Here is a 25598-nt window from a genome sequence, read left to right on the forward strand (position 1 = left end):
TTTAAAAGTTCCTATGGAATCTGATTCCACCACCCTTTCAGGTAGTGCGTTCCAGATCTTAACAAGCACGAGCAACAAGTAGTTTGTGAATAATCCTACTTAAATACTGAAAGCAGACCGAATTTTTAAAAATGTATAAACTGTCAATGAGGTCATAACAGCACATTTAAGTCAGGAGGGCCTGAAACAGCAAAAAAAAGTTCAGTTTCTAAAATATGGTGTGCATGTACAGAATGGAGTAATGCAAGTAAATGATCAAACTGACAGGAATGTGCATCCGGACATGCTGCATTTTTCCTTCACTGCAATTTTCTTCTTCTCTCCCCCCACACAGATACTGGGGTAGCCCATCTGGTCACTCACCCAAAGCCAACTTTTAATATTAGTAAAATTTCTAATTAAAGGCGGCTGGGAATATGCAGGAATATGGAGCCTTAATTTTTGAGCTTTGACCCTAGGTATAAAAATGTTGAAATTTATTTCTAATTTGGAGATCAAAGAAACATTTTTTTTGTTACAAATTGTACCTTGAATATTGTTCTTCTTGGAAAGTATGAGTAGACTGCGTTGATAGTCACTGGCAGTGTCAACAGGCAAATTGGCAGCTCTTGCTTCAGCAGCAGGCGAGGTGGACTTTGTAGCATCCTCATACCATGTCTGAGTAATAATTTAAAAAAAAAATTAGAATGTCAGATTTGTGCAAAATAAATAGGAACAACAGTAGACATATAAATGAAGTCAAACGAATGCATAACCTTCATTTTGTTTTCTTCTATGGGTTAGGTACTCTCTTTTATTAAAGCCACATTACTCTATTGCTCCAAGTTTAACAGCACACACACTCCTAACTGACAGGTAGCATGGATGACTCCAACAATGCTGCTCAGAAACTGTCTGGGCTGAGTGAGAGCAGTCTAGGATGATATTCATGACAGCTTCGCCTCCCTCTGGGGAAATGTTTGGACTCCACTAGGCATCTCATCACATTGCATGGCTCAGCAAAGTGTGTGGATGAACCCATATCCTACCATTCCACAGCATCACCTAAATCCAACCCTTAGCACATCAGCTGTCAGGAGTCAGGCAAGATCATATTACTAGTTTCCTTTTCCCTGCATCATTTCACCAGCCCAAAGGTTAATATTTGTCATACTCAGTAGTCAAATGAGTTGGTCGCTCCTAACTTTACAAGATTAGCTATCTTGCAAGTTGCAAGAACTCAGTTTGTTTTTAGTCAGTTTTACCACCTACAGAACCCATCCCATTGCTGTCAGCAGGTATAATTTGAAATTGACATATAAAAATTGCCCATCTACTTTACAAGATTGGGAAACACACAATAATAAAACGGACTGTAGATTACTTTATGTAGCTGCCTTGCAGAGAAACTATTTGAAAACTGGTTCTCAAAATGGCCACCTTTAGATCAACAACAGCTTATATTTATATAGCTCCTTTAACGCAGTAAAATGTCCCACAATACTTCACAGGACCATAATCAGATGAAAATTGACACCAAGCCAAAGAAGGAGACATTAGGACAGGTAACAATCAAAGTGGTAGGTTTTAAAGAGCGTCTTAAAGGAGGAGAGAGAGGCGGAGAGGATTAGGGAGGGAATTCCAGAGCTCAGGGTCAAGATGGCTGAAGGCACTGCCACCAATGCTGGAGTGAAGGAAGTGGGGGATGCGCAAGAGACCAGCTTGGAGGAACAGAGAGTACTCGGAGGGTTATAGGGCTGGAGGAGATTACAGAGATAGGGAGGGGCAAGGCCATGGAAGGATTTGAACACGAGGATGAGAATTTTAAAATCGAGACATTGGTGGATCGGCAGACAATGTAGATCAGCGAGCACAGGGGTAATGGGGAACGGGACTTGGTGTGAGTTAGGATACAGACAGAGTTTTGCAGGAGCTCAAGTTTACGGAGGGTGGAAGATGGGAGGCTGGCCAGGAGAACATTGGAATAGTTGAGTCTGGAGGTAACAAAAGGACATAAATGTTGAAGACACTACATAGATACATAGAAGATAGGAGCAGGAGTAGGCCGTTCGGCCCCTCGAGCCTGCTCCGCCATTTAATGAGATCATGGCTGATCATCCAAATTCAGTACCTTGTCCCTGCCTTCTCCCCATATCCCTTGATCCCTTTAGCCTTAAGAAATATATTTAACTCCGTCTTGAACACTGCAGCATTCACATTCATAGTGAAACTGTATGCAACAGAGCTCAAACAAGCACTAATTAACACTATAGTTGAATACTTTTAGTACATAGCAAGGCCAATACAATTTCAAATGGAGGGGCATAACTTTAACTACAGATGAAAATGGCCAAATATACCTAAATACACAACAGAAAGACAAACAAAAAAAAGAACCAGTACAAAGCCAAGAGATGTGTGTCCAATCAAAACACAAACATTCACAACAGAAAATGAGACACTGTGACAGCTTTCACGTCTATATAGCTAAAAAAGCAAACCGGCACACAATATTCCAGTTTTACCTCAGAATAAATGTCGAAAATCCTAAACCATGACAATGATAGAATAGGAGAATGTACGGGACTGAGAAAAGGTCAGTCATCCAATAAAAATCACAACAGGCAGTGGAAGGCAAAACAACAAAAGAAACTAGGTGTATTTGGACTTTCAAAAGGCTTTCGATAAGGTCCCGCATAAGAGATTAGCGTGTAAAGTTAAGGCACATGGGATTGGGGGCAAGGTACTGACTTGGATAGAGAACTGGTTGGCAGACAGAAAGCAAAGAGTTGGAATAAACAGGTCTTTTTCCGAGTGGCAGGCAGTGACTAGTGGGGTACCACAGGGATCGGTCCTTGGACCCCAGCTATTCACAATATATATTAATGATCTAGACAAGGGAACTAGATGTAATATCTCCAAATTTGCAGACGACACAAAGCTGGGTGGGTGTGTGTGCTGTGAGGAGGATGCCGAAAAACTCCAGGATGATTTGGACAGGTTGGGTGATTGGGCAGAAGCATGGCAGATGCAATATAATGTGGATAAATGTGAGGTTATCCACTTTGGTGGCAAAAACAGGAAGGCAGATTATTATCTGAATGGCAATAGACTGGGAGAAGGGGAAGTGCAACGAGAGCTGGGTGTCCTTGTGCACCAGTCGCTGAAGGTAAGCATGCAGGTGCAGCAGGCGGTTAAGAAAGCAAATGGTATGTTGGCCTTCATAGCGAGAGGGTTTGAGTACAGGAACAAGGATGTCTTGCTGCAGTTGTACAGGGCCTTGGTGAGACCACACCGTGAGTATTGTGTGCAGTTTTGGTCGCCTTATCTGAGGAAGGATGTTGTTGCCATGGAGGGAGTTCAGCGAAGATTCACCAGGCTGATACCTGGGATGGCAGGAATGACGTATAAGAGAAGAGATTGGGTTGATTGGGCTTATACTCGCTGGAGTTTAGAAGAATGAGAGGGGATCTCATTGAAACTTATAAAATTCTGACAGGACTGGACAGACTAGATGCTGCAAGGATGTTCCCGATGGTCGGGGAGTCCAGAACCCGGGGGGGGGGGGGGTAAGCCATTTAGGACAGAAATTAGGAGGAATTTCTTCACCCAGAGAGTGGTGAACCTGTGGAATTCTCTACCACAGAAGGCAGTAGAGGCCAATTCATTAAATATATTCAAGAAGGAGTTGGATATATTTCTTAAGGCTAAAAGGGATCAAGGGATATGGGGAGAAAGCAGGGACAGGGTACTGAATTTGGATGATCAGCCATGATCGCATTGAATGGCGGAGCAGGCTCGAGGGGCCGAATGGCATACTCCTGCTCCTATCTTCTATGTTTCTATGTTAATCAAACCATCAGCATCTGACACCTAAACCCCACCATTTGAATTGCTAAATACAATAAAACTTATAAAACATAAATTCATACAGCAAAAGAAACTCACAAATATACTTTCTGGATCCAGAACACACATGACCATAACAATACACAATTATTTCCAAGTCTAACTGTTGGTTCAACATTTAATATAAACATCTATCAAATAATGCAATCAGCTCACAGGTCCGCTAAGAATAAGATGGCCAAATATTCTGGATTTCTCCTCCTCAGATGAAAAACACACAAATCAAAAAAAAGTTAGTCTAGTTCCTTGTTTGTTAAACACACAAAAATTAAACGAATACAGCTCCCGGCCCTCACATCCTTGAAGCAGAAATCCCAAGGTGCTTCAAAGCTAAAGATGCTATATAAATAGCTGTTGCTGCTAATTGAAACTTCAATCAATATAGTTTCAAAATCCAAGATTTCCTCCACAGCAGCAAAAATAGTGACGTTGATTTTTCCTCTACTGTACTTCATCCTCGAAGCTCTATCCTCAACTGTATCCTGGAGTAAATAAGACCACATCAGCTTGAGTTCACCAACTCCGAACCCAACTGGTAACTGCTTCTTAACACAAAATTTTAAACTGTATTAACAAAAACCTTTTTAACCTATTGTTCCATGAAAAATAACCAACTCATGCCACCGCCAGCATAATTCATTCAGATCTGTGGCATTTGCAAAGTTATGCAATCAGATAAGCTTTTAATTTTATATAGAAGTTTCATTCAGTTGCAAGTCCTTGCTTTCCAACAGTCAACTATCTGTACTTTCTACGTTGGTGTACGAAGACATTTAAGCTATAAGTGTAACATTAATGTTATGTTGGCTTGGTAATTGGTTGGGAGGTAGGAGACAGGGAGTATAAAGGATGAAGAATTTGTTCTCTGGTTGGTGGGATGTGACAAGTAGTGTTCCTCGGGGATCTGTACTGCGACATCAGCTTTTCACCATCTCTCTTCCCTCTTAGGCAGTCCCTCAGAACCGAGGATGACTTGCTTCCACACTAAAAATGAGTTCTCAGGTGACTCACGAGTCCAATGTGGGACCTACAGTCTTTGTCACAGGTGGGGCAGACGGTGGTTGAAAGGGCGGGTGGGTGGGTGGGGTGCTTGGGTTGACGTGCGCTCCTTGCGCTTGGCTTCCGCTTGCTCCCGACGAAGAGACTCGAGGTGTTCGGCGCCTTCCCGGATGCTTCTCCTCCACTTTGTGCGGTCTTGGGCCAGGGATTCCCAGGTGTCGGTGGGAACGTTACACTTTTTCAAGGAGGCTTTGAGGGTGTCCTTGAAGCGTTTCCTCTGCCCACCTGGGGCTCTCTTGCCGTGTCGGAGCTCCGAGTAGAGTGCTTGTTTTGGGAGTCTCACATTGGGCATGCGGACAATGTGACCCGTCCATCGGAGCTGATCGAGCGTGGTCAAAGCTTCGATGCTGGGGATGTTGGCCTGAGCAAGAACACTGACATTGGTGCGCCTATCCTGCCAATGGATTTGCAGGATCTTGCGGAGGCAGCGTTGGTGGTACCTCTCCAGTGCTTTGAGGTGCCTGCTGTACATGGTCCACGTCTCTGAGGCATATAGCAGGGCAGGTATCACTGCTGCTCTGTAGACCATGAGCTTAGTGCCGAGTTTGAGGTCCTGGTCTTCAAACACTCTTCCTCAGGCGACCGAAGGCTGCACTGGCACACTGAAGGCGGTGTTGAACTTCATCGTCGACGTCTGCCCTTGTTGACAGTAGGCTCCCGAGGTATGGAAAGTGATCCACGTTGTCCAAGGCCTTGTCGTGGATTTTGATAATCGGGGGGCAGTACTGTGGGCAGGTTGGTAGAGGACCTTTGTCTTACGGATGTTTAGTGTAAGGCCCATGCTCTCGTACGCGTCGGTGAAGGTGTTGACGATGGTTTGGAGTTCAACCTCCGAGTGAGCGCAGACGCAAGCGTCGTCTGCATACTGTAATTCGACGACAGAGGATGGGACGACTTTTCACCATATACTAACGATGAAGGAATAGAGAATTGTATATTTAAGTTGGTAGATGACACTAAAAGTTAGGAAGCACAGTAAGTTGTGTGGATGGGAGGAAGAAGTTACAAAGGGACATAGACTAAGTAAGTGAGCAAAACTATGGCAGATGGAGATAAATGTGGGGAAAACAAATCAGAATATTTTCTTAATAGTGAGAGACTGGAAGCTGTGGAAGAGCAAAGGTGTCTATGATCAAAAATAAATAAAAGCTAGCGCACAGGTACAAAAAGTAATCAAAAAGGTTAATGGAATGTTGGCCTTTATCTCAAGGGGATTGGAATTCCAAAGTGAGGAAGTGATGCTTCAGTTGTATAGAGCCTTGGTCAGACCCCATCTGGAACACTGCATTCAGTTTTGGGCACCAAACCTCAAGAAAGATATATTGGCCTTGGAAGGGGTACAGTGCAGATTCACCAGAGTTATACCAGGGCTTAAAGGGTTAAATTATGAGGACAGGTTGCATAAACTTGTCTTGTATTCCCTTAAGTTTAGACGGTTGAGGTATGATCTAATCGAGGTATTTAAAAAGATTAAGGGCTTCCATTAGGTAGAAACAGAGAAACTATTTCATCTGGGGGGTAATCCAGAACAAGAGGGATCTTCAAATTAGAGCTAGGCCATTTAGGATTACAATTAGGAAGCACTTTTTCCTCACAAAGGGTGGTGGAAATCTGGAACTCCCTCCCCCAAAAGGCTGTGGATCGGAGTCAATAGAAATTTTCAAGACGGAGATCGATAGATTTTTGTTCGGCAAGGGTATCGAGGGAAGTGGAACAAAGGCAAGTAAATGAAGTGCAGATCAACCACGAGTTAACGGAATAGCAGAACAGGCTCGAGTGGCTGAATGGCTGACTCCCGTTCCAGTGTAAATGTGAAATAATTGGTGGTGCATTAACTAGACACTCAATAGCAACTATATATTTTGATTAAGCTTTCATTAGGATTTAAGAAATGCAAACTAAATCATTGTTGGTTAAAAAAATTAGTTACCTCAGGAACTTCAAATGGAATTTCTTGACCATTGCTCTTGAGTATTTCAGCAAGTAATCGGAGCGTTCGCTCTCGGGGTACCACATTTTCCTCCTGCATTTTGGTCCACATTGCATCAGCTTTTCGCCAGTCATTATTTTCCTCTGTTTAAAATAAGAAGTTTACTTAAGAAGCAAGAAGGGTGAATAGGAAATAATTTCAGGGCCTCTGTTGGATAGGTTGCGAGGAGGAGAAAAACTGAAAAGGAAAAGTCTTCCAATTAGGTGTATTCCCAAATGTTTTGAAAGTGAGATTTTTTTTCCCTCTGCCTTTAAAATTCAGAATGTAGAGTCAACCAGCCTAGGAATCAATCATGTGCGATAGCCAAATCTACTTGCATATAATGCTGGTTTAAAGAAGTTATGTGAATATAAAAATAAATACAGCCAAATTTTTATAACCAAACAGAATATTTAAAACAAATCTTCTCCATCTGTGTCAATCATGAGTGCACAAAGAAGTGTAATCAAGTTGCTTTGCCCACTGAATCTGATTTATTTAAGGTGCCAGCAAGTGGAGTACATTGCTGAACACAACACAATAAATATGACCTCCAGGATAAGACGGCAAAATGACCTTTTGTTGAAGTCTTTATCTGAAAACAAAGCTATTTTCAGAATACATTTTGAAAACAAATATTTAGCTCATCACAGGTGACTGGACTCTTGAGCAGGGTCTCATCTCTCAGCATTTGAGGCTAGAATAGAAACATGATTCACTTATCCAATAATGCACCATTTTTGCTGAGCAAGAGGCTGATGTTAGAGTCAATGCTAAGCACCAAAGGATTATATTTCTGGGCCTTGCTTGGGAAATGTCAGGAAAACAACTGTCCTAAATTAGGAGGCCAACACCTTTCAACAGGTTTTAATCATTTGTTTAGTTTAGAAAACCCTCAAAACCAGCGTAAAACTGTTTAAAAGCAGAACACCCAGGAAAAGTAGATATGAGCATAATGGATCCCTTGGTCACAATCATGCAATCAGTATTTTTTAAATATCAGATGGAGATACCGTGGTGAGAATTTTGTTTTTTAAATTCTCATCCTCCCCACCTTCTGGTGCTTTATCTGCATTCTCAACATCAACACTCATCTCAAAATGTTATGCTCAGTCAGGTTGCACTAGTTAAACTACGTACGAGACTCATGACAACAATAATAGCACCTGGAATTAAGGGGAATGCAGTCATACAAAGAGAGATGGTTGCAGGGCAGAAAGCAAAGGATATGAGCAAGACGTTTCTTGGACTAGGAAGGTGTGATGAATGATCGGGACTTGGGAATTGAAGAAACCAATATTGAAATCTGCTGATGACACCAAACTTTGGGAGAGGGGGGGGCAAAAGACCGCAGGAGGTAATAAGGACTAGCAAGATGGTAGCTGATGTCCAATGCAGAGAAATGTGAAGTGATACATTTTGAAACTTAGAATAGGAAAAGGAAGTAATTTAAATAATAAGATTTTAAATGGAGAGGACCTTGGAGTACAGTAATACATGTCATAAAGGTGGCCCCACAAATAGATATGGCCTTGGTTTTCTGATCCCCACGGGCCGCGCAAGTGCTGGGTTTAGGCATGTGAAGTGCATGTGCTAAAATCCGGCACTTGCGATCCTCTTGACAGATCGGACGCCTGCTCGGGAGAAGGGCCTCCGCGAGTGGTGAGTTCCACTTTCTGCACAACTTCCGCCCGCTGTAAACCTTTAAAAATCTTACGCCTGGTAAAAGCGGGAGTAAGGCCTGCTTTTACCAGCACAAGAGTTTAAAACTTTTTTTCCCCCCACTCATTTGTAATTTAAAAAATACTTTAAAAAAAAAGAAAACTACTAGGCACTTGGTCTAAGCGTTAAACAAAGCTTTAATTAACTGTTTTACAACATGGAGGTCTAGTTGTGTCCTTCACTAGTTCCTGTTAAGAATGCCCTACGCAAGCTGGGCCCGTGCCCGAGTATTTATACTCTCCCTGGACAGTGCCACCTGCAGGCCGCTCAGTATTATTTCATAAGTCTTTCTTTCATGAATGACTGAATCATGTCAGTAAGTTTATTTTTAGTCCCGTAAAAAACTTTAATTACTTTTTTCAAAAAATTAAATGCTTAAAATATTTAATTTAATGCAATTTTAACTAATTTTAAATAAGTGATTAAAAAATGTATTTAATGTTTAACTATTTTTTTAAGTGATCCCTATTCATACTTTTGACAGATCCGTGCGTAGAGACCTGTCAAAAGTGTGAAGGGGGATTCCCTTCTTTGACTGGTTCCCCATGGTCCACGTGATCCCAGGGACGCTTGCGAACCGCCTGCGCCCCTGGGATACCTGGGCCTCTGCGCATTTCGTAGTGGAGAGGCCCAGGATCGGAAGTCTCGGGACCTACGGAACCGGCAGGCAAGTGCGCAGATTTTTTACGATCGGAGGCATCCGCCTGCAAGAAGCCTCCAATTGGAAATTCAGGCCCATAGAATACAAAAGCAAGGAGATTATGTTGAACTTGTACAAGACCTCAGATAGGCTACAGGAAGGACATTAAAGCAATGGTAAAGGTGCAACACAGATTCACTATAATGTCACTAGATATGAGGGGTTACAGTTACACAAAAGACTTGAAAAGTTAGGACTTTTCTCACTAGAGTTGAGAAGGTTTCAACTTCCCCAATATAAATTGGGATAGTCAGAGTGTGAAAGGCTTAGAGGGTGCAGAATTCTTAAAGTGCATCCAGGAGAGCTTTTTGAGCCAACATGTAGAAAGTCCTACAAGAGAGGGGGCGGTACTGGACCTAATTCTAGGGAATGTAGCCGGGCAAGTGGTGGAAGTGTCAGTAGGAGAGCATTTTGGCGACAGTGACCATAATTCGGTGAGATTTAAGGTGGTCATGGCAAAGGACAAAGACGGCCCGGAAATAAGGGTTCTAAATTGGGGGAAGGCCGATTTTAATATGATAAGGCAGGATCTGGCCAAAGTGGACTGGGAGCAGCTACTTATAGGAAAATCCACATCAAAACAGTGGGAGACTTTCAGAAGGGAAATAGAGAGAGTACAACGCCAACATGTTCCTGTAAAGGTCAAGGGTGGGACCAACAAGCAAAGGGAACCTTGGATGACAAGGGATATACAAAAATGCATTAGGAATAAAAGGGGGGCTTTTGGCAGTTACAAAAGACTAAAGACGGAAGAAGCCCTAGAGGAGTATAAAAAGTGCAGGGGCGTACTTAAAAAAGAAATTAGGAGGGCGAGGAGGGGCCATGAAATAACACTGGCGAGCAAAATAAAGGAAAATCCTAAGATGTTTTATAAGTATATTAAGGGCAAGAGGATAACCAGGGAAAGGGTAGGGCCCATTAGGGACCAAAGTGGCAATCTGTGTGTAGAGCCAGATGAGGTAGGCGGGGTTTTAAATGAATTTTTTGCATCTGTGTTCACTATGGAGAAAGACGATGCAGACACAGAAATCGGGCAAGGGGACTGTGACATACTTGAACATATTAGCATCGAGAGGGAGGAGGTGCTAGCGGTTTTAGCAGGCCAAAAAGTGGATAAATCCCCAGGCCCGGACGAGATGTATCCCAGGCTGCTGTGGGAGGCAAAGGAGGAGATTGCAGGGGCTCTGACACAAATTTTCAGAACCTCTCTGGCCACAGGGGATGTACCAGAGGACTGGAGAACAGCTAACGTAGTACCATTATTCAAGAAGGGTAGCAGGGATAAACCAGGGAATTACAGGCCAGTGAGCCTAACATCTGTGGTAGGGAAATTATTGGAAAAAATTCTGAGGGACAAAATTAGTCTCCACTTGGAGAGGCAAGGATTAATCAGGGATAGTCAGCATGGCTTTGTCAAGGGTAAATCATGTCTGACAAATCTGATTGAATTTTTCGAGGGGGTGACTAGGGGGGTGGATGAGGGAAATGCTGTGGATGTGGTTTACATGGACTTCAGTAAAACTTTTGACAAAGTCCCGCATAGGAGACTGGTCAAGAAGGTAAGAGCCCATGGGATCCAGGGTGCCTTGGCGCGTTGGATCCTCAACTGGCTGAGTGGCAGGAGGCAGAGGGTGATGGTCGAAGGTTGCTTTTGTGACTGGAAGCCTGTGTCCAGTGGGGTACCTCAGGGATCGGTGCTGGGTCCCTTGTTGTTTGTGATCTACATAAATGATTTGGATGAGAATGTAAAAGGTATGATCAGTAAGTTCGCAGATGACACGAAAATTGGTGGGGTGGTAAATTGCGAGGAGGAAAGCCTCAGGCTACAGGACGATATAAACGGGTTGGTCAGATGGGCGGAAAAGTGGCAAATGGAATTTAACCCTGAAAAGTGCGAGGTGATGCATTTTGGACTTACAAATAAGGCAAGGGAATACACAATGAGTGGTAGGACCCTAGGAAGTACAGAGGGTCAGAGGGACCTTGGTGTATATGTACATAGATCCCTGAAGGCAGCGGAACAGGTAGATAAGGTGGTTAAAAAGGCATATGGGATACTTGCCTTCATTAGCCGAGGCATAGAATATAAGAGCAGGGAGGTTATGATGGAGCTGTACAAAACGCTGGTGAGGCCACAGCTGGAGTACTGTGTGCAGTTCTGGTCGCCTCACTATAGGAAGGATGTGATTGCTTTGGAGAGGGTGCAGAGAAGATTCACCAGGATGTTACCTGGGATGGAGCGCCTCAGATATGAAGAGAGGCTGGACAGGCTGGGGTTGTTTTCCTTGGAGCAAAGAAGGCTGAGGGGGGACCTGATTGAGGTGTACAAAATGATGAGGGGCATAGATAGGGTAGATAAAGAGGAACTTTTCCCCTTAGTAGGGGGGTCAATAACAAGGGGGCATAGATTCAGGGTAAGGGGCAGGAGATTTAGAGGGGATTTGAGGAGGAACTTCTTCACCCAGAGGGTGGTTGGAATGTGGAACTCAATGCCTGAAAGGGTGGTAGAGGCAGGAACCCTCACAACATTCAAGAAGCATTTGGATGAGCACTTGAAATGCCATTGCATACAAGGCTATGGACCAAATGCTGGAAAATGGGATTAGACTGGACAGGGATGGATGGGCGGCGCAGACACGATGGGCCGAAGGGCCTCTTTCTGTGCTGTAAAACTCTATGACTCTAAGGTTAAGGGGTGATATAAGTAGAGGTCCTCAAGATTATAAAGGGTCATAAATAATACGATTTCCAATTGTCAGCAAGATAATAACAGGATTTAAGGTAATCGTAAGAAGAATTGTAGTGGCAGAGAGAAAAATTCCTTTAAACAGAGGGTGGTTAGAATGTGAATTTTTTGGTCACAAACCATCGCGGAAATAGAATCTGTAATTTTTAAAAAAAAAAGGCAATTAGAAAAGTTGATTGAGATAAAGGAATATTAAAGGGTATAGGGAGCAAGCAGGAGAGTGGGATTCGACTAGGTGGCTCAAGTCAGGAAAAACATTAGGACAGACTTGATGAACCAAATGACCTGTTTCTGTGCTGTAAAATGCTCTGATTCTATGAAAACCAAGAGCCCTAAAAATAAGAGACAACAGTAACAGATAAAAATTTCTTTTATAATTTTTAGGATACTGAACCAATGCAATAAATTTCCTCTTTAAGAGTAAAATAGTACTAGTAAAGGCAAGTTTTTTTTATTTTGGTACCCAGTGGCACCACAGATTACTTCCATGGTAAAAGTACGTTGAAGGTTAAATGCAATAAACACAGACCCACCCCCCCTCCCTGCCCCGCACACTATGCACCATCTGTCAGCCTTCTTGTGACATCTAACCTTTGTAGTCTTCTCAAAAACAAATTAAAGGCAGCTTTGTGCTGTTGGCTGGTGTCCATACGAATACAGATTGACCCTGTAGAAATCGTTTTCTCTTTGGTCTTTTAACAGCCAAAGAAAAGGGACACTTTCCTACAGTCAAGTCTTGCCTTATACAACCTCAGGTCTCAACACAATGTGCCTTGACAGTTATTATTTTCTGACATGTTATTACTTACACATGAAAAAACTTCCAGAACTCATTCAGCATTCACAACTCAAACTCATGAGTACCCAGTGCCATGCATAGTTGTTACTCGGCTTATTTAGCGTACTAAAACACCAAATGAAAAATGATACTTAAGGCAATATATTTTAATGTTACAAAAGGACTAGACACATCCCTTGAATTATATCCCAGCAAGTGCCCTCTCCCCATGCTCTTCGCCTCTCCTCCCAATTCCATCTCTTCTCCCTCCCCATCCCGTAACATACCGGTGTCACAATTACATAAGTACAGCCTCTTCTTCTATGCTCCAGGCATGCTCTTGCACCTCCTGTGACCTTCAATTTTCTCTCCTTACCACAGGCCTCTAACTTTGCTCAGGCCTTACTCCCATTCCCCCCCTCCCGAACCCTGCTCCACATTCCACCATTGCTCATCCCAGTTGCTTCTACCTCCTCCTAACTCTGCTCTACCTTCTCCTTTCCACCACCCCACTCTACCAACCCCACACATCCACCCCCACCCTATTCTCATTTCCATCATCGCAGTTCTACCTTGGTTTTGGCACAATTATCCTCCACCCTCTAACCCTGCTTAACCTGAAGACTGCACTTAATCTTGATGGGAGACCAACTGGTAATTTACTCAAAATCTTGTTTTCCATTACAAATTTCTATGTCGATTAATGGAAACTGCTTATGTAACCTGGTTACACTTTAAAACTTGTCAGGCTGTAATTGCACAGTCTCGTCAGTGGTGGTGCTATCAAGCCTCAGTTTTGCACCTCCCAGCTGCTCAGTCTGTACTGTACAGAAACTCCAATGCTCCCACCAACTCTACTTCACAAATTGCTGTACAATTTGCTATTTAAACGATAAATAATATGAAACTGAAATATTTCATAAAAATAAGGACCGAATCTCTGATATAAAAATGAGAACTGAATTCTGCCTAAGTAGTCAGTCTTCATAAGTGAGCCTGGACAATGAATATCAAGACTGTTCAACTATGGAGGAGGAGGGGGAGGGGATGGGAGATCAGAGCTGAGTTTTATCCTACAGCCAGATTTACAATTATACTTTTCACCAGTTGATGAATAGCGACCAGGAGTGGGAATCCTAGCTGGTTTTTTCCTACTATAGCTCAAAGTTAACTGCAGTGTCCTCATCTGAGATCAGTTAACTGAGCAGAGACCAAATTGTATTTGTCAGTATAGCACCCAAAGGCAGCCATTGCAGTGTCCATTATAATTTTTTTATTCATTCATGAGATGTGGACGTCGGTGGCAAGGCCAGCATTTATTGCCCATCCCTAATTGCCCTTGAGATGGTGGTGGTGAGCTGCCTTCTTGAACCACTACTGTAGTTCTTTGTAGCGGTTTGGTACAACTAAGTGGCTTGCCAGGCCATTTCAGAGGGCAGTTAAGAGTCAACCACATTGCTGTGGGTCTGGAGTCACATATAGGCCAGACCGGGCAAGGACGGCAGATTTCCTTCCCTAAAGCACATTAGTGAACCAGATGGATTTTTTGACAATCTGGTCATTTCATAGCTTTTTATTCCAGATTTATTTAATTAACTGAATTTAAATTCCCAGATGCCGTTGTGGGATTTGAACTTGTGTCTCTGGATTATTAGTCCAAGCCTCTGGATTACTAGAGTAACATAATATAACCACTATGCTACTGTACCCTCTTTACCGTAGCCTTTTCACTCACTTAAACCTACTGTAAAATCTGTGTAAAACTCTACATTTGATGCTTCTTTTTCAAAAACAACCTGCATTTATACAGCACCTTTAACGTAGCAAAGGGTCCCAAGGTACTTCAAAGGAGCGTAATCGAACAAAATTTAACACCAAGCCAAATAAGGAGATATATGGGCAGATGATGGTAGGTTTTAAGGAGCGTCTTAAAGGAGGAAAGAGAGCTAGAGCGGCGGAGAGGTTTAGGGAGGGAATTCCAGAGCTTAAGGCCTTGGCAATGGCGAAGCGATTAAAATTGGGGATGTGCAAGAGGCCAGAATTGGAGGAGCGCAGAGTCATCTAAATATACACAAAGTAATTTGTAAAAACTATGATCTGTAGATTAAGTGTTAACATAACAGATTCTGTTCAATTTGTGACATGCTTTCTGATTACTGACACTGCAGCATGAGAGGAAACAAATCATATACAAAGGAAACAGCAGAAAATCTGACTCACTCGCAGACTGAGAATACCAACATTAAATTGCAAGCCATGTTGAAATTTGAATAGAAAAATAGTAATCCGCCTCAGAAACTGCAAACAAACTGTTCACAGGGGATCATTCTTACCAGTCTCCCAAAACAATACATAGCATGAGGACTAGGGCTGTGGAACAGTAATTGCAAAGCTCATAGGTTGTATGCAACATACACATACCACTTAGCACCATAAACTAATCTGCTGGAAGAGTCAGTACTAAGAATGACCTTTAAAGAAAAATCTATTTTAGGTTACACAAATATGTAACTTTTTTAAAAAAAAACAAATTGAAGCATTCTGACTTTGGAATTCAATAGGTTGGTGCCTATTAGGTTAGTAAAAGATCAGTAGCAATCATCTGCCAATTCGCCTCTTCTGCCCCGCCCCCTTCACCCAAGGGGGAATAAAAGAGAAAGCATTAGATTTATAGTGGGATGATCCAACTGTCAGTTGTCAAAAATACATTATAATTACACATTTTATGCTCACTCTGATGCTGGAGAGCTTTAATGCTGTAGTCAGTCTCATCTACTCTGAGGAATTAGCATCATTTCTGATTGCAAATGACCTATGTAGTGCTTCAAGATTTAAAAAAATAATGTACTGTACTTCATTCCCAGTATAATATATATATATGAAGTTCACTCACTGAAAAGCTTCAGAAGATAGTAGTACATCTGGTCCCTGTCACATTCAAATAGCTTCTGGGTCATTTCCACCATGTTCTCAAGTGCTTCAGCCTGAAGCAAATTAGGAAAATATTTCAGAAATGATACATAAAGTTCTTAATTGACACAATTTGTTAATATTGAAAGATTTCCAAAACAGTCTAATTAGAAGGGGTTTTATAAGAAAGGGATTGCACAGTCTTGTTTTACTGTTTAGAAGATTCACCTGGATTAGAAATACGCTTACAAACGACCCCATTCTCTTCTCCCCTCCCCACCACCAACTTTCTTTTGATAATCTTGTTTTACTACTGAGAAACCGCACAGCTGACCTACCTGATTTGTGGCTGTGCACTTATCTGCAAACCACTGAAGCCTCCCTGGGCGTGCTCTCAGGCCAGGAGTCTGTAGGAAATAGAATTTATTTGAAAGAAAAAAAGGATAGGTTAATAGAGGGCACTTGAACAAAATGAATACATTTCTTAGGATGATTGTGTTTTAGCACCTGTAGGAGATGATCACATTTTTATACATAGAATTACCAAAGGAAATTTAGGGCAGTGGTAATTATGGTAAAACAGCAATTAATTAAATTAGTCCACAATGCAATTCTACCATTTAAAAAAAAATGAATCTACATAAATTACAACTGGCTTGTTGTGGCACAAATAGCTTTAATACTGTAATCAGATGTTTTTATGCCTGCTCCGTAAGCCATTTGTGGCCGATACTATTTACGCTCCAGACAATTAATACAACCGTGTTAACTTATTGATTATAAGAATAGTTTAATGTGGAGTTTATACAAATTCACTTCATTTGAGAAAGGAAGCCTCTGCTGTGTAGTTTATAGTTTATATTTAACAAGTTCCTAAAGATGCTTTTTCAAATTATTCTAAATGTTACACTTACAATCAGATTGATGTGCTGAGCTTCCAAAATTCTAAGGATTTAAATAAGCACACACTAACTCTTCAATGGTTCTAAAATCAAATCAATGTGATAATACTCCGTAAGTTCTCAACAAGTTCATACTTCCTACATTGAGGTTGATGAAGCAGATAAATTTTCATGTTAACATTACCATTTAAAGTAGGTTTACATAAAAACTATAGCATGAAATTAAATATTACACCACTGAATCCTGAAAATTAAACAAAGGAGTTTGATTGTAGGTATAGAACAAATAGTACATTTGATTACAACTTTCAATATCTTTGCTTATCCAAATGACACTGATCGCAACAATACACAAATCCACAACATGCAATGTATTAAATCTCCTGTGTTTAGACTTGATTGATGTGCCTGTCATTTCAAGGACAGCTAAGCAATAAATGCAGATATCCTTCAGTTTCATCTGATATTGAGAACAGTTTTCACTTACAATAAGTCTCAATCCTCAAAAGAACATCTAGGTCAGCTTAACTAAATCTCCTAACCTCAGTGGATGTTCTACATTTACAGCTTATTGCTCAAATACTAAGTAGTGCTTTGCCAGCCAAGGTACCTTATTAACTGCAGAACAGTGGCAAAGACATAAAACATCCATTTCACACAATTATGTAGTTGAAATTATACTTCTTGTGGCAGGAAGTTGTTTGACATCCTACATTAGTGTTGCTACACATGACTGGAATAACAACATATCCTCAATTGATTAAGGCCCTTCCAGTTCACACCATTACACCCTCTTCATCTATTCATGCCCTTCTATTCCAAAATCCATTAGGGATTCAAAACTAAATATTCACAAAGCTTGTTGAGAAAAATTACTATAGTCTAGTCTACATTAACGCTAAATGGAATGTTTTCCCCAGAGGTCTTCTGCACCCATTTTCTTATCTACCAAGTTGAAGTGCAACTCTTTGCACAAGCGGAACATGATTGCATAGCTGTACAGCAAATCCCCAGACATTTTCATTCTTCTACTACAGATTAAATATATTCAAAGCCATGCAAGTTCTGTAAAACCAAAAGCAAATGATGCATGCTACTATGTTGTATCTACACCAACATATCAACTGCAATTTTACTGTACATCTGTTGACGCACATTTTTATTTGAGTTGTGCCATCCCTTTTTGTGTATGTAAGAGTTGAACTGAGCTCATGCTTGTCAGATTAGGGTTTTAGCCTCAACCTATGACTGATTGATTTTTATTACAGAACGGTTTCATCTCAAATCAGCATGTTCTTATTGCTCCATCCTGCTGTAAGTTTAAAGAAATGGTACATTATTATCATTCAAACATTTTCCACACGTAAAATGAGGATTTGAGAAAGAATGGAAGCACAGGGGCACAACTGTACTGGTACCAAGTCAGCAGTACCTTCATTGCTGGTCTTGGATGCTAGGTTGTTTTGGCAAACAAAAATATCCAGTAACACAGTTTACAGCAGTTACTTTATAGCCCCAGGAGTGGTCAGTCAGCAATCCTAGAAGTCATCATCTAATTTTCCAGCACAGATACAAGTGATCAGACCCTTCAGACACCATTGTGAATTGTATCTATTTTGCTTTCTTTTAGTGTTAAAGGCCACTTCCTATGGTAGGACATTGGGACTGTGAGCCAGCAACTAACTAGGTGACCATGGTTTTATTTTAAGCCTACTCTTCTCCTTGCTTATCTTGCCCGTCATATTCATTTTCTTCACTCCATTCTCACCCCAGATTCCACTTCAATCTCACCACGCTTACTCCGATTAATTTCCAGTGCTTCTGATTTATTCTCCCCCCCCTTAATTTTCAGTCTCTTTTCTTTCCCACTTTTTATGCACCCTTTTTCCACTTTGCTCTGACCTTCCTTACTGTTACTCCTCCTTCTTGCACTATATCCTAATATTACAAAACAGAGGGTAAAAAGGAACTAGCCTTACACTTCGCACTCAGTTTATTTCATACAGTAGTTTTCAATTGGAGTCTCCTGCAATGAGCATGAATTCTATCTAGTGATGCTACAGGGAAACATTTGATTCATTTCATCCTAGGCAGACATAATCACATTTGTTACAATTTGTATGAACAGTACTTTTGTTATTTTCCTCTCTGCTTAGTTTATCTCATCAACAATTTCACAGTAAACCAAAGGTGGATGACATGCTCAAGTTGAAGGCAGCTTTACTAGGTGTGCACTGTTTCAAAAATACATCTTGTTTCATGTGGGAACTGTTGCATGTAGATGTATGGAATTAGTCGAACTAAAACTGACTACTTTGATACAATATGATCTCCGCGGAGTCTTAATGCTTTAAAATGCTATGCTTGCTCCTCACATCAATCTTTTTAAAACATTATTATTCTTTTAAACAAGGTCATTTTTATAGGTCTCCAAAATCATGGCACCAGCAAGCACAAGATGGTCACTGTAGGAACGCAGGAATTGTTAAACGAAAACAGACCAAGATTCATCTAGTTCGCCTTGTACCATCCTGGTAGTTGCATTACACAATGATAATGGCGTTCTTGGCTAATCATGACAGTCATTCACTATTAATTAGTCTACAACCGACCCAGACATGAGGAGAGGAAACCCCCAGTGCTGGAGAGCTTTGGGAACCACAGATCCAAAGTCATCTGTTCCTCCCAAGCATGCTACAGTTATAATGTCATGTCTCAGATTACTCATATACTGTATCCCAAATTATTATTTTTTGAAAGAAATCTATCTAATTTGGATGTGAATTAATCAATACTAACTGCTTCCAGCATCTCCCTAAGGAGCCTGTTCCAGGATACATATCACTTATGTTTAAATTATTGGCCATCCTATACTATGCTCGTGGTGCTGCAGAACAGGAGAAAAGGATGTCAAAAGAGGAGAAAATCTTTTAAAAACTAAAAACAGGAAGAAAAATGAACAAAAATGGTTCCAAAATATTTTTGTAGCTTTGATTAAAGCAGTAATGCTTCCCTCCAATAAGCTAGCCATTCACACCACTGTTTTTTTCCCCCCACAAGTAGCAACTGCAGCTCATTTTCTTATGAGTACACACCTAAAATGTCATAACCGATCTTGCCTCTTCACAGATTCTAACTGGCTTGCTGTGTGTATTTCCAGCATTTTCTGTTTTTTTTTTTTTTACAGCTCATTTTCTCCTGCTCACTTTAACTCCTAACTATTTTTTACATTATATATGTATGTTACGATAAAATGTTAAAGTATGTAATCAGTATCAATATAACCTTTTAGAACAAGGAACTGGATTATAAATAGGATTTCCAGATAACAGTTTAAAGAACAGCATAAAATGTTCCATTCTTGCATGAATAAATCAATGCAGCAATTCCTTAGAGGGAAAAAAAATATTAAATTGGTGGCATACCAAGATTAACCACTCAGATTCATAAAAGTAAAAGATCAGCAAAAGCGACAGTACCAATCTACTGACAGCATAAACTGATGATAGGGCCATCTGGCTTCTTCATGGCTGGCCATCTTGCTGTCCGCCTTTACTCAGTAAAATACACCCTCTCTATACACGCAGACTTTTAAAATCATACAAATTGTTAGCTAGTAAAGCACAAGAAATGCAGTCTGGGGAAGCTATAAATAATGTGCATTATATCAGTGGATATGGAATAGTCAGAAGGGTCATGCAATGTTGTCACTTGGCGAATTGGTGCCAGTAATGGAAAACTACTTAAGCCAATATACTGTAAAGTACTACACTCTCAAGTCATTGCCTCAAGTTTCTCCCATCAACAGTCACAGACCCATGAGTGCTAGCACTTCACCTCCATGTTACAGTATATAGCTTAATACATAATACATAATACATAATGGCATAGTGGTTAGCACTGTTGCCTCACAGCGCCAGAGACCCGGGTTCGAATCTGGCCTCGGGCGACTGTCTGTGTGGAGTTTGCACATTCTCCCCGTGTTTGCGTGGGTTTTCTCCGGGTGCTCCGGTTTCCTCCCACAGTCCAAAAATGTGCGGGATAGGTTGATTGGCTATGATAAATTGACCCTTAGTGTTAGGGGGGTTACAGGGATAGGGTGGGATATGTGTTGGTGTAGGGGTTACGGTGATCGGGTGGGATATGTGTCGGTGCAGGCTCGATGGGCTGAAATGGCCTCTATCTGCACTGTGGGGATTCTGTGATTCTGTGATTCTCTGCCGCCACAATCAAATTTGGGAGGCCAAAATCTATACTCAATGGAGGAGAGTTGACCCAATTTAGGTAATTAAAAATATTACGGGATTTGATAGGGTAGACACAGTGAAATTATTTCCTCTGGTGGGGGAATCCAAAACAAAGGGGGCACAATTTGAAAATTAGAGCTACGCCATTTAGGAGTTAAAACGGAAGCACTCTTTCCCACACAAAGAACAGTGGAAATCTAGAACTCTCCTCCAAAAGGCTGTGGATACGGAGTCAATTGAAATTCTCAAGACCAAGATCAATAGATTTTTGTTAGGCAAGGGTATCAAAGTGATATGGAACAATGACAGGTAAATGGAGTTGAGGTACAGATCAGCCACGATCTAACTGAATGGCGGAACAGGCTTGAGGGGCTGAATGGTCTACTCCTGTTCCCACGTCTTCATAAAAAGTCTTGCAGCAAGATGATAATTGACTATAAAAATGAAGACAATGCCTCCCATATTCCATTGATATGCACCATGACAAAAATTAAAGGAGATAATACTTTAAAAAAAAATTAGGCTCCAACAAGTGTACCAAGAAACAAATGTAAAAGCTGGGCAAGCAGACAGTTTTACTCTAACTTATCCTTTTATATTGCTATGAAAGATGTTAATCAGGACCAGATATAGTATGCAAAATTTAGTTGAGTGATCAGTCACCTTTGGCTGATCATAAGCTGCTTAAGGAATTACAGGAAGGAAAAGTTGAATTTAATATGATGCTGTAGCAGACTGGCTGATTATTTGCTCCTAGACATGCCCTACAGTAAATCTGACCAGATTCACCCTCTGTCTACAGCAAATTAAATTCCACTGCTTTTAAGCACAACAAAAGAATTGATCAGTAAAGGGGATTAAGAACTTTATACACCCAGGACTGGCAGTTTAATTTAATTGTTCCACAATCGCAGGTTTAATATGCAAACATAATATTTGGCATAAAAGGAGCAACTCAATCAAGCGGAGCTAGAAAAATATTTAAATTTGAACAACATCTAACAAAAACAATGGCTATAATTCTTATTGCAGCGCCATGCAGACATCAAAAGAAGAAATTCTATACTTATCACCGCTAATAAGGTTAACATTATTCAATTTGTAGACTAAATTGCATCAGTCAGAATTAGACTAATACTCATTTTAGGTTCAGAATATTAATTGACGCTCATTGTTCAAACTAAAATGGCTGTGTGAGCAGCATAATAGGATGAAGTCCCACCTCAATAATTTTTCTGGCCTCTTTATATTTCCCAGTCTGAAGAAAAGCGAAAAAGAGGTCATACAGCATTGTCATTTCACCTCGCTCCTGGTTTACAAAATCCATAGCTGTAAGTACAAGAGAAAAATTTTAAAACATTAATTGCAACAAGAGTTAAAATTAAAGTTAAATCTTTCTCTCTTTTCACACCAAAATTGTCAGCAAAATTCCAGATTTTATGTATGCTATAATTCATAAGGATCTACATATCATTTTTGTTTTTGAGGGTGGTGGAAAAGGAAAGAAAAAGTTAATTCACACATCTTTTATACAGTCATGATGCAGATTTTTGGCTGGCAGTATTGGGGGGGGGGGGGTGGAGGGGGGTTCCTTTTAAGGGGGGAAATTTCAGGAATGGGAAAATAACCCTTGTCCTAACAAGCCTACCCCTTTTTGATCGATCATCCTCACTTTCACTGTAGGATCATGTTTAATTGCCTCTGGAACCAGTTATACGATTTATTTCAGTAGCCTTTCCTGGTTACATATTCCATGTGACAAAAACACAAGAAAGCACAGGAATGGAAAAGACACCACAGTCCACCTGGTTAGCCCCAAAAACTAATACCTCTCTCAATTGCATTTTGCATGAAACAATTCTGTCTGAATATCTCATTTACTCACTAGTTTTAAAGCTTTGGTCAGAGTGAACAATTTGTCCGGATTAATTCTCAATTTCCATTATTTTAAAAACTCGTATTATTAGGTCAACTCGGCATCTCCTCTTTTCCAAGAAAACAAGCACAACCTGCTTCGGTGTTCCTCATAAATTAAAGTCACTGGTCTTAAAGTATTGGGCTGATATTCCCCAGTGAAGGGTTTGCAAAACCACTAAATGGTGCATATGTAAACATTCAATCAGATATGGTGAAGGTTCCCAACCAAAATATAAATCTGTTTTTCCCCTACATAACAGTTACTGTACTCCAAAGTATTTTTTGGATGTAAGCACTCTGACGTTCACAAAAGACACAATATAAATGTGAATCTTATTTCTTTTCTCTGTAATACTGAACCAACTTAGTGTGCATTTCCAGCACTTGTTCTTTCATCCAGTTTCGAGGATTCTATTTATTTTTTTAGTTCCTATATGAGAATCTACAACTCAATAAAACAGAAGCACTCTGTTCACAAAATGTCTTCCAGAAGAGGCAGCAGTTGGAAACTGACTTATTCCTGACAGTGAATTAAAATAAAAGGAAAATTTGCTGCCACAGAAATTTGTGACACCACACTGGAACCATCTAGAGAAGCAACAAGTAGGAGAGACAAAGGGAAGCACAGCAGAAAGCAAATTTAAAGAAATAACATTCAACATCAAACACTCGTACATCTACTAGTGCACCAATTACAGAGCAGCAAAGAGCACGAGATATTCTCACTGCTCTCCCACTTGAAAGCGGAGAGACAACATTCAAATATAGGAAGATAAAATTAAAATAGGAAATAAAAACTCAACAGGAGGTCGAGGGGTAAAAGTACTTTTCACGTATAAAATTTGTATCAAAGATTATTTTATGTAGTCTCTTCTACTAAATAATTATATATCTACCTATTGTGAAGTTGCAAGTATATAAAGCTTTATAACAATTATGAATTCACAAGTTAACACACTAGAAGTCTGTTCCAAAACTAACTCAGTAAAATCAAATTAAAATTAATCTATAAAAACCTGCAATTTATCACAGGGTTTTTTTTTTTATTTTTAAAAAGACATACAATAATTAGGGTGTTGTGATATGAATTCAATTGGAGTGAGAGGGGAGGGAATCTGGTGAAAACTTTAGTATCTCCTTTATTACCTTTCTGTAAGAGATCTGTGTCTCCCTGCTCAACCAACTTGCACAAAACATCATGGAGTCTAGGCATTTGGTTGTATTTCTTGTGACAATCAATAATTGCATCCAGTGCAGCAGGTAGATTCCCCCTGAAACAGAAAGCAGAAAGCCTCAGTAACATATTAGAGCATTACCTCAATTATAGCATTATAGCAATTAATAATCAAAGCAATATTCGAGAGCATGTGTGACTTGCTAAGATACACATTTTTGCTTAAGAGATTAATGCACACCAAGTAATACCCTGTGAAAGAAGTCAGAGCACTCCGACAGCTAAATTCTTTACCATTAGGCTATCTAATTCAGAAATATTACATTTCTTTCTCCTTTTTAGCGGCACTCCCACTTCTACTACCAAGAGAAACCAGCAACAAGCTCACAAGGTTTCTAGCCGTGACACTCTTGTCTTGGCACCGAGGTCCATAATGATCAATGCCTATTTGCCATCCCATTTTTTCTCCTGGCAGAGGAGAATCTAGCCTGGGAATTGAGGCATAAACCCCATGGCACTGTGTTTTGGAATATTAATGTACAGTCCCATCGCATCCCTCAAAAAAATATCCTGTTTAGGGACAGTATCACTTACCACAGTTTCACCAAGCAATGCTTTAGCTGCTTGTTTTTTTTTAATTCACTAACTCTGCAATGGAATTTCAGTATAATTTTTTTTTAAACTGACACATAACTTTTTTTTTTTAGCTAGAAGGGTAAAGGTGTAGTAGCCACCAATACCACTCTGGTTGGTTGACACCACAACATGTGCGGAGCAATAATGGCACTACCAGTTATCTAACAGATGCTGCAATGAATCGTCCAATTGAGAATGAGTTACTATGTTCTTCCCAACTACGGACAGGATTTGACAGGAGAGCAATACAAATTAGACAATGTCCATCCACCCAGTAAAAAAATGGACAGCCAAGCTAATGTAAAGTTCTCCATTAATGTCCCAGCTGAAAATGTAAGTACCAGTGAAAATGATGTTTTAAAATAAATTCTGGGTTATAAGAAATGCAGCTAAATACATCAACAGATTCGTAAAAGTGGATATTACCAGTAGGTTTCTGAAAAGCAAGCACCTGACAAATTTCATTCTGAACATTCATAGACAAACTGAAAGCTTAAAAACAATGGATTCTAGCTTGAAGAGCCACACATCTGAAAATGAGGTCAGTAAGCCTCATTCCCAATATTAAAATAAGTACCTAAATATGTACAGCAAAAATGTTATGATTTTTTCCCCCCACCAGAAGCTCTTTGTAACTTTTATTTAGATGTAAACCTGCAGTTTATAAACATGTTTTATTAACAACTACCACCTCAAGACTGGACTATTCCAACGCACTCCTAGTTGGCCTCCCACACTCTACCCTACGTAAACTTGAGGTCATCCAAAACTCGGTTGCCCGTGTCCTAACTCGCACCAAGTCCCGTTCACCCATCACCCCTGTGCTCGCTGACCTACATTGGCTCCCGGTTAAGCAAGGCCTTGATTTCAAAATTCTCATGCTTGTTTTCAAATCCCTCCATGGCCTCACCCCTGCCTATCTCTGTAATCTCCTTCAGCCCCACAATCCC

General features: G+C 40.5%; 1 protein-coding gene across 2 annotated transcripts in view; it reads right to left on the minus strand.

Annotated features, from left to right (window-relative positions):
- Positions 1–25598, minus strand: part of lrpprc (leucine-rich pentatricopeptide repeat containing) — a 168878-nt gene that overhangs the window by 32720 nt on the left and 110560 nt on the right. For both annotated transcript variants that reach the window (XM_085980386.1, XM_085980387.1), the window contains exons 24-29: positions 23985–24109; positions 22144–22250; positions 16111–16179; positions 15756–15846; positions 6878–7020; positions 528–657 (exon numbers count right to left, since the gene is read on the minus strand). In XM_085980386.1, coding sequence (XP_085836512.1) covers positions 528–657; positions 6878–7020; positions 15756–15846; positions 16111–16179; positions 22144–22250; positions 23985–24109 — 665 coding nt within the window. The remainder of the gene's footprint in view (positions 1–527; positions 658–6877; positions 7021–15755; positions 15847–16110; positions 16180–22143; positions 22251–23984; positions 24110–25598) is intronic.

The sequence above is a fragment of the Somniosus microcephalus genome, chromosome 3 (genome assembly GCF_052327205.1).
Source record: "Somniosus microcephalus isolate GS21.2 chromosome 3, FLI_Smic_1.0, whole genome shotgun sequence".
NCBI lineage: Eukaryota > Metazoa > Chordata > Chondrichthyes > Squaliformes > Somniosidae > Somniosus > Somniosus microcephalus.